This window comes from Tenrec ecaudatus, chromosome 1 (genome assembly GCF_050624435.1).
Source record: "Tenrec ecaudatus isolate mTenEca1 chromosome 1, mTenEca1.hap1, whole genome shotgun sequence".
Classification (NCBI taxonomy): domain Eukaryota; kingdom Metazoa; phylum Chordata; class Mammalia; order Afrosoricida; family Tenrecidae; genus Tenrec; species Tenrec ecaudatus.
The window spans coordinates 168,649,988-168,663,923 of NC_134530.1; the positions used below are offsets into that span (position 1 = coordinate 168,649,988).

General features: G+C 36.8%; 1 protein-coding gene across 2 annotated transcripts; it reads right to left on the bottom strand.

Annotated features, from left to right (window-relative positions):
* Positions 1–817: 817 nt before the first annotated feature.
* Positions 818–2,675, bottom strand: LOC142437131 (olfactory receptor 6K3-like). Of its 2 annotated transcripts, XM_075540419.1 has the most exons (2): positions 1,749–2,672; positions 818–826 (listed from the first exon to the last, which is right to left on the bottom strand). In XM_075540419.1, exons 1-2 carry the CDS (start codon positions 2,670–2,672, stop codon positions 818–820), a joined length of 933 nt encoding a protein of 310 aa, XP_075396534.1. The 2 variants fall into 2 exon arrangements, with proteins under 2 accessions (XP_075396534.1, XP_075396535.1); XM_075540420.1 differs by lacking the exon at positions 818–826 and having other exon boundaries at positions 1,725–2,675.
* Positions 2,676–13,936: the final 11,261 nt, after the last annotated feature.

The following is a 13,936-nucleotide window of genomic DNA, read 5'->3' on the forward strand; positions in this document are numbered from 1 at the left end:
AACATGCAACTTTATATGTAGAATTTATTGTCATTTTGTTCCTGAATATAAGTAATTTTAATAACTAAATTTTCAGGAATTAATAAACAAATCAAAATATAATCAAACATAGACTATTATAGTACAATATTATAGCTGTATTTGTAATTTGGAAAACAAACTGCAGAGCATTAAATGCGGGTGTTCTTAATTAAATTAAAAATTAATTTAAAATTAATAGCAAATTAAAACAACATTTGTACCAACACAACATGTATTAGAAATTTATTTTATATTTATTTCCTTCATTTTTATTTCCCTTCTCTTTCAAACACACTCATTAAATTTATTTGCTACAAAGCTCTTTGTTTTTATATCTTATTCTGTAAAATGTATTTTTGGTTTTGGCACATATATTTTAATTGATATGAGTTTCATGGCATTACTGAATTTACACTCAGAATCAAATTTATAGAATTATTCATGTTACTTTATATTAATTAAATTCATGATGTCTAAAACACTATCCTCTGACATATTCTTCCCATATCTTTTTACATAATAGTTTCTAGATTGCCTCCACCAAGTTAATCAACAGACAACAACTTCATGAATGTCAATTTACCAATATGTAAAAATGTCACTGGAAAATAATCCTAAAATCAATGTTGCTAGAAGAATAGAAGGCCCATTTGAGCTTAATTCAATTTCTACTGGAATTTTCTATGAATGGCTCCAGTAGTTTCGTTCTTACCTTGTGTGAATGTGTCCTTCTTTCATCTCCACATCCCCACTAACACTTGGCAGAGCTAAAGAGTTCAGAACAACTCCACCTGCCTCATATCTTCTAAAGCACCTCTTCTTTATGTGGACAAGGGGGAAAGAGCAGTGGCTACCTGGATTGTCTTCACACATGCAGCAAATCACTAGCCCATCAGCAAGTATAAAGCATAACAGTATTTTTAATTACTCAGGAATGATGTATTTCTGCAGTAATATGAAAGGCAATGTAAACAATTATAGAGACATGGATTAAGCAGTTAATAATTTTTATAGAATCTGCATTTATTATGTTTTTATATTTCCTTCCATTGTTTTCACCTAAAATATAAACTTTGCAAAGACATGGATATGATCTATATGATTGCTCTGTTTAGTAGTTAGCCAACATCAAGTATAGTTCATTTTTCCCTGATGAAGAGAGCATTGCATGTCGATCATTATCTATGAATGTCATGAAAATCCATGAGGAAACTCAGAGAATTGTGGAGAAAAGTTTGCAATCTGGGTGTCAGGGACCCCACTCCCTTGGAGAGTTCAGTATCTTACTGAACACTACGCCATAAGGTCATGGAGAATTTACATGTGGTCTGTTCCATGTGGACTTTGTAAGGTCCCTAATAGTATTGTAAGGCAAGTTAAAAAATCCAAGATGATAAAGAAGTTGAATAGTTAAGGTGATACTTGTGATTATTACTATTAATATAATTGTTAATTTTGAAGTAAGAGAGATCATTAAAACTCATCTAATAAAAAAGGTTAAAGGTAAAGACACAAAATATTCCCCATTTTCTGTAAATTGCATGATTAATTATTTTGTCTTCTTGTAAACCTGCAGAAGGATTTCTTTACTATTGTTCACCAGTCATGTTGTATAAAATTGGACTAATCTTATAATTGTCATAAGTTCATCCTTTTTTGATGTTTAGTAAGAGTAATATTTATACAAATATGTGTAGCCAAAATTACTTTTCAGATATTGTAAACACCTTATGAGAACAAAGGAGCTTCTTAATCGCCTCTTTCATATCCTTATTCCTCAGGCTATATATAATGGGATTGAAAAAGGGAGCAAGTACGGAGAACATCAGAGCAATAGCAGTGTCCCAGAAGGGTGTGTAAGTAGCAGAAAATCTGAGATACATGAGGCTCACACTGCCAAAAAACAGCAGGAAGATAGCAATGTGGGAAGCACAGGTGGAAAAGGCCTTCTTGCGACCCTCAGCTGAAGGTATGCCTAAGATCACAATGATAATTCTGATATAAGAAAGAGAGATAATCAGAGATTTCATTATAATGGCAAGAGCATGAATCACATCTTCCACCAGAATCACAGAGGCACCTGTACAGGTTAAATTCAACAAGGGGGTGAAATCACAGAAGATCTGGTGGATTTGATTGGGACCACAGAAGGACAAAGTTGAAATCCACACAATCTCAGGTAGAAGGATGATAAAACCAAAGATACAAGAGCCTGCAGAGAGCTGAGCGCATAGCCTGGAGGTCATGATTGTTGGGTAGTGAAGTGGTTTACAGATGGCTACATACCTGTCGATGGCCATGACAGTCAGCAAGACTCCGTCGGTGTTTCCAAGTGAATGAAAGAAGTACATCTGCAAGAGGCAACCAATGAAGGAGATAGTCTTTTGCTCGCTGATGAGATTGGAGAGCATTTTAGGAATGGTGGCTGTAGTGTACCAAATCTCAAGGAATGAGAAGAGGCTGATGAAATTGTACATGGGATTGTGGAGACGTGTATCCATTCTCACAGCAAAGAAAATCATGAGGTTCCCAGTAATAATAAAGATGTAAATGAAGAGTAACGGAAAGAAGTACAGGAGACCACCCTCATGGAGCTGGGGGAACCCCACGAAGACAAATTCAGTCACAACGGATACACTTCCATTATCCATATCCCTGGTGAAGTGCCTGTGAATAAGGAATAGGACATACACAACCAACCGAAGAAAACCACTGCAATGTAAGCATGAGTGTTATATCGTTTACTAATTAAAAGTTTTAGAGAGAATATAATTTTAAATGTGTGCTCAGGTTAGACAGCTTTTTTTCTGACTCTTAGTGCTTGGGTGATACTGCGCAAGTTACATTTTCTCTATGATCCTTCTTCTCTAGATAAAAATTTAGGGTACCTATGTGATAGAGCTGGTGTGAAGATTTAATTAATCAATATATGAAAGTGTCTGGTGCTACCTTCTCAGTAAGTGTTAACTTCATGATTTCATTCAGTCAAGATTTCTGAATGAACAACATAAACATTATCTTTTTTGGATACACTCTTACTGCCCATATTATTTGACTTCTTTCCATGCTAATATGCAGAACAGCCTGTCCACATTTATTGGTAACATTGTTGTTAGATCCTGATGAGTCTGAACAAAATATTCCATCACCCTTACAATCTTCATTGATTCTGAGTCTATTGCCACAACCACTATGTCAGTCCATCTCATTGATGGGATTCTTTTTTTTGTTGACCTTCTACTTTACCATGCATGATGTCCTTTTCCAGGGACTTATATCTTCTGTTCTTTCTACTTACAGCCCATGATATATTCAATATCCATTGCCATCTCTATCATCTAAAGGCACTGATCAACATTTTTCCACTCTCACCTGCACATTAGGGGATTGAAAGTATGGCCCTGGCCAGGAACACCTTAGTTCTTAAAGCAACACCTTGGCTTTTTAACACCTTATAGTGATGTATACATTTGATTTTCTGAATGTAATGCATTTCATAAGCTTTTGCCAACTTTAAAGGTTGTGATCCATGTAAAATGAATCCTTGAAAAGAAAGACCTGGCAATCAATAACATATTAAATCCTAAAACAATGGAAAATTTTCATTCATTATCTTATGACTACACCTGTGATATGGTTTTTGTAACTGCTTCCACAGAAGTAGAAATTTGAAAATTAATATGGAAAAACCTACAGTTTGTTTCCCTGAATTATGGTATTGGTTAAGTATATTAAGTGTACAATTATATCCCCAAATAAACAAATCTATGTCGGGAGAAACACAACCAGAATGCTTCTTAGAAGCTGAGTGGGGAGGCTTCATGTCACATACATTATAGATGTTATCAGGGGAGACCAGTTTCTAGAGAAGGACATCACAGTCAGGAAAGTTGTGTGTCAGTGAAAAGAAGGAAGACCCTCCAGGAGATCAATTAACAGAGTGATTGCAGCAGTCTCCTCAACACAGGAGTGATCGTGAGCGTGAGTGGAATAGGGAGTGAGTCCTTCTGCCGCACAGAGGATCCTGAGGATGTGAACCATTCTAATAGTGTTTGTCAATCCTTTTCACATATAATATGAAGATTGATGGTTGAATAAGGAACACTGATGAAGAGCTGAAGCATTTTAATTATGGTGCTAGTGAAGATTATTGGAAGTATCAGGACTGACAAAAATATAAACAAATGTGTTTTGGAACATGTACAGGCATAATGCTCACTAGAAACAAGAATGGTGAGATTTCATCTCACGGATTTTGGACATGTTCTCATTCCTTGGAAAAAGGACATCATACTTGATAAAGGTCAACAAGAAGGGTGTCCTGAAGTAAAAAGATCATTACAATGGGTACATCAATGAGCTCAAACATAACAACAGTTGTGAGGATGGTGAAGACCTGGGCAGCACTTCATTCATTTGTACATCAGGTTGCTCTGTGTCAGGGCCAACTTGACAGTAGCTAACAACAACAAACAACACTATTGCCTCAGAAATCGTTTTTCACTCCTCCTTGAAGGTTGTCTCCCTTGAATCATATGAAATTTATTTCTCCAGGTCTATCTTCTAACCATAAAGAAGCCATCCCTTTGATATGTTGTTGCTGTGTGTGTGTGATTTTACAAGTCATACACTCATCCTCTTTTACTAATTTAGTAGACAGATGTGTTCTTCAGGTCATGCTCTGGTCCCTAATCTCATGTTTTTTCCTCTCTCTGTTGGTGAACTCCTCCTCTCACACGTCATTGCTGTGAACACACATTTTTCTCTACACCCAGCATAGATCTGTCTCCTGAACAGTTGAACAATATATACAAATTCCCAATATCTTACTGTCCCTGGCTACAGTATAGACAGGCTCTCTGCTAACTCATTGATTATTAACTTGTTGTATGCTTGGAAGATCCTCTTACTTTTTACCTTCTAATTCTCAGGATTCCTATAAGTTTCATCCCAGTCATTGACTCCCACAGGGACACTTTCAAGTGCTTCTGTGGTAACATGTGCATGTGTGAGATTTGTTTGCTTGTTTACTTTTCTCCAGTGTACCCTTATCATGTTTTGTTGCCAACTGCCTTGGTTCTTGTTCACCTTTCTTAGATTATGAGCTCAGTTAGAGAATTATTTGTCTTTGTCTTTCAAAATTCTTGGTCTACACTAAGCATATGTATGAAATGAGCATATATTTAAGCAGGCATACTTGGATCAGACATTTGAACATAAATAAAACCAGAAAATTCCAAGAGTAAGCCAGGTAGGAAGGAAAACTATAACAATTTACGTCATATATGTAATTTCAGCATGTCTGGATAACATCTTGTTATTTTTAATTTTAAATCCCCATAGCCTAGACTTCAGAATTGACTTTCTTATTAACTCATATCAAGTTATATGCAAGGATCAAAGTCTCTTAAAATCTTTATTAATTGAATCTTCACAAAGTCCATCTGTCTTCCTAATCATAATAGATGCCTGGGTTCTCCTCAGACATCAGTGAACCCAAACTTACCTGTGCAGAACACCAAAGGAGCCTGTCTCTTTCCCTGTGGCCATGCATTTCTGAGTGTCCCTTATACCTGACAGGAGGGAGGTTATGATCATAGCCATAGGTTTCATTGGGAAATGACAGAAAGGAAAGGAAACTCTGCTGAGATTTCCTCTCCTGGGAATAAGGGAAAATCACCTCCTCCCCCATGGGTTTAATTAGAGTTACCCTCCGTGCTTGCCTCTCATTAGACTGAGGTCAATGGGAAGCAAGTGCTCAGTGGGAGACTTGCCGATTCTGTTGAAAGTTGTTAGCCCCGTATCACCGTTATCATTGAACCCTCAGACGCCTACTGGAGTGAGCCATCTAAAGAAGATGATTGACAGGATCCCTCCTTCTTAAATTAACACTGGGATCAACCTTATCAAAAGTGACTTATTGACAAGTGGAGTATTTAGGAAAAATAAATGAGTGGAAAATAAAATGATTTCTATCAAAATATGTCTGTTGGAAAATTGTGCCAATACGTTAATAATAAAAGGAAAGAATGTCAGAATTCCTCTCCTAACCCTCTGATCAGGGTTGTTCTTCAGATGACTCATTGATTCTGCTCATACCTTTAACTTACTATTCGTTACTCCAAGAGACATAAAAAAATTGAGTGTGTTTTCCTTAAGTTCTCAAACTTACTTGGCCTGCTACATTTCAGAAAAAAAAAAAAAACTACTCATCACCCCCCTGGCAATGTAAAACTTTTGTATTATAGTCTATAACCCAGGGTAAAGTGTAGGTATCTGTTTTCTGTAGCAACCCCTGATCTTCCAGCACCCCACAGGAGGCCCACAGGAGGCAGTATTGCCTACCTTAGGAAACACTGTAAATGTATACTATTTCCATTCCCTCAATCGCTCCTTAACTTTCTGTGATTTTTTTCTAATTGCTCTGCCACATGGAAATAGCTCCTGGATCTTTACGACCATATTGTGTTGCCATAAAAATCTGAGTTTTATTTCAAAAGTTTTGTCTTTATTAAAGGTGACTTATTGGCAATAAATCGCTATAGCAAGATGGAGTTTTTATCAAGAACAGTACATCCTTCTAGAGGCAAAGCCAGACTATCTAATTCCAGTGAAGCTCACATCACAGGGAATTGGGGTTAGACTTTGCCTGGTACTTTCTAACACTGGTTGGACCTAGGCTTAGGCCCCACTGGCAAACATTGAATGAATCAAAGACTCTGAAATGGATTTTTATCTCAATAGGAAGATTTATTCATATGAAATATTAATGTATCTAATAAATATTTTGTGATTCAAAAAACCTCATTGATGTTTCTCTTTTAGTAGTGTAAATTTATAGGCAAAATGATTGAAAAGTTCATAAGATATGTAGGTATTTAAGGATAGCCAAGGAAATGTGGAAAATGACGACTTCTAAGAGAACACTTTCACTGCTAGTACTAGGTATGCCAGTGCACCATCGGCCCCAATTATTCCATTAATGTGGTGTGTTGTTGCTGCTGTTAGGTACCATTGAGTCAGCTGAGATCCATCGCAACCCTATGCACAACAAAACGAAACACTGCATGGTCCTGCACCATACCACAATTGCTCCTCTGTCTGAGCCCATTGATGCAGCCATTGTATCAATCCATCTTGTTTAGGGCCTTCCTCTTTTTCACTGCCCTGCCACTTTACCAAACATGATGTCCTTCTCCAGGGACTGATCTCTCCTGACAATATATCCAAAGTAAGTAAGATGAAGTCTTGTCCTCCTTGTCTCTAAAGAGCACACTGGCCTTTACTTCTTCCAATACAGATCAGTTTGTCTTTTTTAGCAGTCCGTGGTACTTTCAATAGTCCTCTCCAGCACCAAAATTCAAATGCATGTCTAGAATAATCACATGAATATATGAATAATCGGAATATTGTAAATGATATTTCAATTAAAGCTAGGAGGAAAAAGAGAAAATATTGTGTTAGGCTGAATTTACTAGAAAAACCAAGCCCGGACACACACATATGCATATATTTGAGAAAAACTGTATCAAGAAGGAAATTTATATCAAGGCTGTGGCTCAACACAGTCCAACTCAAATCATGATCAGATGCAAGCTGGGGGCTCTCCAGGCTAGCGCAGCTGCATGCTGATGAAACAGAAAGGCAAAGCAAGAAGGTGGGAGGTAACAGGACAGGGCTTGCAGGTTGCCTGGATCCAGATCCACTGGAACGTAGCAGAGGTCCAACAGTTCCCAGGGTTGCAAGGACACAGATCACAGGCTCCAGATGTGAGAGACAGGAAGGAGAGGGCTGAGAGAGGGATAAGTGCACCACATCCTCTCTTGTCAGGTCACACACCATTCGATGCTATTAGGCTATCACTTGACTTACAGGATGGACTCCACCCTTACCTTCATAGAGGTACAAGTTGATCATCTAAAGTCCCACCATATTACAATACAAAAGATTAAAAATATGGTTTTAGTACTGTAGGAGAAATGGATTTATTTAATTTTATCATCCATGTAAAACAAAACCATATTAAATCATCACTTTCACTATATCAAAAAATTAAATAATAACTGGAAAAACAAAGAATGACTGAATTTATGAATCTACTTATGTAATCATAGAGTAAGGAAGAATTTAAAAATCAAGATAAAGGCATAAAAAGGCATGAAAAAGAAATAACTGGTTATGCACAATATTAAGTGAAAACATTCATAATGAAAATATAGCTGTGCTTTGTTTTAAGCACAATATTTTGTTCATTTTATATACTGAAAATAAAAAATTATAAATGTTTGCCTCAACAAAATTATGTTTGTATGTCTCAGTAGCATATCTAGTTAATGCCACACAAGTAATATGTAATATTTTATGACTTTTCACTTGCTTTTGAAAACTTTCCTATGAGTAATGATTTCATTATTGTTCCTTTTATAAATTTTTATCATAATATTTTTTTGTTTTTTAAAATTATATATTTATAATTGTTATATTTTGTTGGTAATGTACCTCTTTATCATAATGAAACGTCTTTTTATCTCCAAGATTTGTCTTAAAGTAACTTTATCTTTTATTAGTGTAGTTATATAAGTGCTTTGAATAATTGTATTGTGTAAACTTTTCCATCTTTTAACACTCCACATTTCTTTGCCCATGTATTCAAAATATGCCTGCTGTGAACAACACATAGCTATTGTTTAAATGTGCTTGCAAATTTGGGGATTTTAATTGAACTACTAAGTTCAATTACTTCAAATGTAGTTACAAGAATGCCCATACACCTGTATGTACACATTCTAATCTACTTTTTGCCTTTGTTTTGTGGCTAATGACATTTTAGGGGTCAAACAAATTTATTATCGTGGTTTTTTTTTTGGTAAAAAGGGTAACTTTTAGTTTGTTTCCTTTTGGCTTATAGTCGTGATGTCCTTTGTGACCACATCTCGTTTGGAGCAGCGCTGGCCTCCATGCACCCACTCGTCTTCCCGGTCAGGCTCCTACACGTTGACATTGGTTGCAGCAAAAAACAAAAACAAAGCCGGGCACTGTCACCCCAGGGCTGTTGACTTAGGGAGCTCCCGCTCATTCCTCCCTGGTCAACTCCCTACACCCAAAGGGGCTTTATTTTTTGGTATTATATATCTTTATTAGATTATTAATTATATAGTCTACTACTGTATTTTAATGATTATCTTAGATGTTTAAAAACATGATTTATTACAAAGTACTGTTTTTTTTAAATAATTCTAAGACAGTGAAACACCTTTGAAGACATTAATTCAATTTATCTTGAATGACCCCTTAAATGTGGATCTGATAGTAAAATAATTATGTGTATTTTCACTTCCTTTGAAAAGGTTTATCTCATGTTCATTTTTAATGAATGCTTTTATTGGTGATACAAACATAATTTGTCAATTGTTTATCTTTTAAAAGTACATCAAAAATTGTGTTCCACGATTTTATTGTATCCAAATTTGTCTTGAAAGGATTACAGTCAAAATGCTCTATTAGAAGTAAAGATGGAAATACTGTATCTCATGTACACTGAACATATTATTAGGTGAAATCAGACACTGAAGAAGAATTTCATGTTTGGCATAGTAGAGTGCTAGCAAAAAAGAAAAAAAATGGGGGGGGGGCCCTTAAGGAGATGGATTGTCAGCCCCAATCCCAACTACGTAGACACCTGCTCCTCTCCCCAGAAGAATTTATTTCAGAGGACAGTACTGAATCTGCTGCTCAGGGAGAGGGACATGTCTGATTAGAGCACATGGGAGCAAATGAAGGGGGAGGAAGAAAGAGTGGAGCACATTCTGGCCCACCACGCCTTGATGACTAGATTCCAATTCAGAGTAGCCAATCCATAGAGAAGCCCATATGGCCGGCCTTCACTGACCCATAGCCCTACAGGGGACAACACTGGAGACACAGTGTGGGAATTTTGCCCAATCTGACCCCACCACACCTAGGCAAAACACTAAGGGCATGGAACAGAACAGCAAGGGGAGCAGAGCATCAAAGTCTCCAGGGAATACCAAAAACAGACTTTGGGGACAGGGCTTGGCACCCCAACAGAATCTACCAGAAAATACTCCTAAAGGCCAACAAACCGTCCTTGAACAAACTACAAGCTTTTCTTCCTTGTTGTTGTGTTTGTTTTGTTTTTGTCACTGACTTGTTGGTGTTTTGTTTTCTTTTGTTCCTTGGTTTTGCTTTGCATTGTTTTTGTACATGTTGTTATCTCTGCAGGTCTGTCTAAATAAGATAGGCTGGAGGAATAATCTGGAGGAGAAAACAATGGGACTGACAGTTCTGGGGGAGCATGGGAGAGGGGGAGGTGGGGGGAAAGGAAGAGGTGTTAACAAACCCAGGGACAAGGGAACAACAAGTGATCCAAATGGGTGGAAAGGAAGGTGTAGGAAGACTGATAGGGTGACACCAAGGGTAAGGTAACCAAGAGGAATTACTAAAACTCAAATGAAGGCTGAACATGGAAAATAGGAAAGTAAAAGGAACTAAAAGAAAAAGCTAGAAGGGAACGAGCATATATAGTAGTCTAAATAGAGGCATGTGCATTTATAAATATATTTATATATGAATATGTTGAAATAAATCTATGTGCATCTATGTATAGGTTTAGTTTCAAGGTAGCAGATGGACATTGGACCTTCACTCAAGTACTCCCTCAATGCAAAAATACTTTGTTCTATTAAACTGGCATTCCATGATGCTTACCTTTCCGACACAATTGCTGAAGACAAAGTGTGTGCATAAGCAAATGTGGTGAAGAAAGCTGACGCTGCCCGGCTATCAAAAGATATAGCGTCTGGGGTCTTAAAGGCTTGAAGGTAAACAAGCGGCCATCTATCTCAGAGGCAACAAAGCCCACATGGAAGAAGCACATCAGCCTGTGGGACACAAAGTGCCAAAGGGATCAGGTATCAAGTATCATCAGAAAAAAAAAAACACATATCATTGTGAATGAAGGGGAGTGCGGAGTGGAGACCCAAAGCCCATCTGGAGATAATTGGACATCCCCTATGGAAGGTGGGGAAGAGATGAGCCAGTCAAAGTGCAAGTTATCAATGATGAAACATACAACTTTCCTCCAGTTTCCGAATGCTTCCTCCACACCCACTATCATGATCCCAGTTCTACCTTACAAATCTGGCTAGACCAGGGGATGTACAGAGGTACAGATAGGAATTGGAAACACAGGGAATCCAGGATGGATGATCCCTTCAGGACCAGTGGTGAGAGTGGCAATACCAGTAGGGTGGAAGAAGGGTGGAGTGAAAAGGTGGAACCGATTACATGGATCAACATATAATCTCCTCCCTGGGGGATGGACAACAGAAAAGTGGATCAAGGGAGATGTTGGGCAGTGTAAGATATGGCAAAATAATAATTTATAAATTATCAAGGGTTCATGAGGGATGAAGGAGCGGGAGGGAGATGTAAAATGAGTTGATGCGAGGGGCTTAAGTGGAGAGCAAATGATTTGAGAATGATGAGGGCAATGAATGTACAGATGTGCTTTACACAATGGATGTATGGATGGATTGTGATAAGAGTTGTATGTGCCCCTAATAAAATATTTTTTTTTAAATAGGAGATGGGTTGCCCCAGTAACTGCAACAATGGATGCAAACTTAGCCATAACGATGATTGTGAAGGCGGTACTTCACCAGTCATTATTTAATTCTGTCATAAGGTAGCAACTTTTTGGAAATGATTTATTGTCATCTCCCAACATCAACAATGAAGAACTGTCAAAAACGTTATGATCAGTCACCTGATGCACAGGGATATTCAGGTGCCTATTGATTTACCCTCTTCTAATAGATACATAAATCCTGCTTGCTTCAAGTGTGGAATTTCCAACACTTTTACTGAAAACATTAGGTCAAATTATCATGCACAGACTGTTTTCAAGCATGTATTAAGTCCCCTTTTATTTTATGCCTTTTGTTCCATGACTCCTAGAAATTATTCAAATGTTATCTATTTAAGTATTTCTCAGAAAGGACCCAAACATACTTCTTTGTTTTTTGAGACAAATTAGGATCTTAAATATCACTAAGAATTACTTTTGGTGTTATTTAGTTGCATTAATATATTTATAAGACCCCTGATGAATGGTTGTTCGTTGCTCTTGAAGTGATTCTAACTCGTGGCAACCCCGTGAATGCAGAATAATACTGTTGTGCTGAGATCCACATGGCTGGCAGTTCCAAGCCACCAGCATCTCTGGGAGAAAGCCTGGGCTTTCTACTCTCATTAAGTGTTACAGTCTCACAAACCCACCGGGCATTGTGATGAGTCAGCCTTGACTCAATGGCAGTGAGTTTGGAGGGTGTACTTGTGGTATAGAGTCTTCTAGGTGGTGAATTTTAGAAGCCAACAGTCATGCCTGCCATCTGCCTGCTCCTAGCAAGCCTATAGGACAGGGTAGAACTGCCCCTTAAGTTCCACGAGTTCTCCAGCTTGTTGCTTTCATTTATTTTGAATTCCTTTGTATGAATGCAGTCTGCATACCAGAGCCCCTGTGACTTGTAAAATTTCACAGGTTCTTTAATCCATTCCCTCCACCCAGAGTTTTCAGTGGATATTGGATCTTAGCATCTGTTTCTCCATGATTTGAATAATTTCTTACACTTTTTTTCTAGATGTTCAACTTAATTCTTAGGCTAGCAGCTCCTCGCTCTTTGGCCAATATCTGGGTGCTCAGTACATCCTTCAGTTAGATATCGTCTATAATCACACATGAGGAAATGTTTAAAATTGTGGAATCTATTTTGGGCCCTCTTTTTTATCCCTTTACCCACTCCACAACTAGGTTTAGTGATATTTTGGTGCTATTTTATTTTGTTTTACTTTTCCTTCATCAGGGTATTGATTCCTCCTTTGTTTAACATATAATTTTGATCATAGAATGATGACCTGTAGACAAAACTAGTGCTCTAGTTGCTGCAGCCAGAAAGGCATTTTTACTTTTGCTTTTCTTTAAATGAATAAGCTATGTGATAATTCACAGTATTAAAGTGAAATATTAATTTATCATGAATAACTTTGGCAAACATATGTATAGTTGACTCTATATATTATAGCTTTAAACTTCTAACAATGTAGACATATGAGTATAAAAGTTTATCAAATCTAGATTCAATTATTTATTTTAAATGTGTGATGGGCAAAAATTTTAAATACACGGGTTTAAGTTATTGTCTTAATACAAAAGGCTAAGTGTGCATTGTAGAATATAACCTTTGACAACTTGGCAAAGAACATATTTTATAGGAGACAAAAATGAAGGCAATGAATTGTGGCTCAAAAGTATAATTAAGCTGTTCTAAGTGTGTGTGTGTGTGTTTAAATATGTTACTCTTTATTATAGCATTACTGAAAAGCATACATAGCAAAATACTACTAATTCGTAACAAATAATGAGAACACTTGTTTTACACTTGTTCTACTATATATTATCTTAAGGAGTGACATAATTTTCATAATCATAATCAGTCCTAATAAAATTTATTGCATGTTCATGTTTTTATAGATGATAGAAAAAGGATACAGAGAGGTTAGTTAACATCTCAATCTTAAAAACAAGTATATGGTAGCATTGAAAAACTAACCTTGACTGAATCTACAGATTTTACACTTTAACCATTATATTTTAATATATAATTATCAGTACTAGTTATTATGATAATAGACTTAATTTTCATACAATGTAATGGCTTAAACATTGTTTCACAGATAATCCTTCCTATTCTAATGGGATATGTATAAACAAAGCCATGTGCACTCTTACGCATAGGAAGAAATAGAATATTAGTTACAAAATATCATTGTAACAATGGATGAGTTATATGTGGATTTTATGGTTCATTGTGTAAGTGTGAGAGGTCCCTATGAG

Excerpts from the sequence above, each read along its gene's own strand:
- LOC142437131 (XM_075540420.1), bottom strand. The coding sequence starts at position 2,672 with ATGGATAATGGAAGTGTATCCGTTGTGACTGAATTTGTCTTCGTGGGG.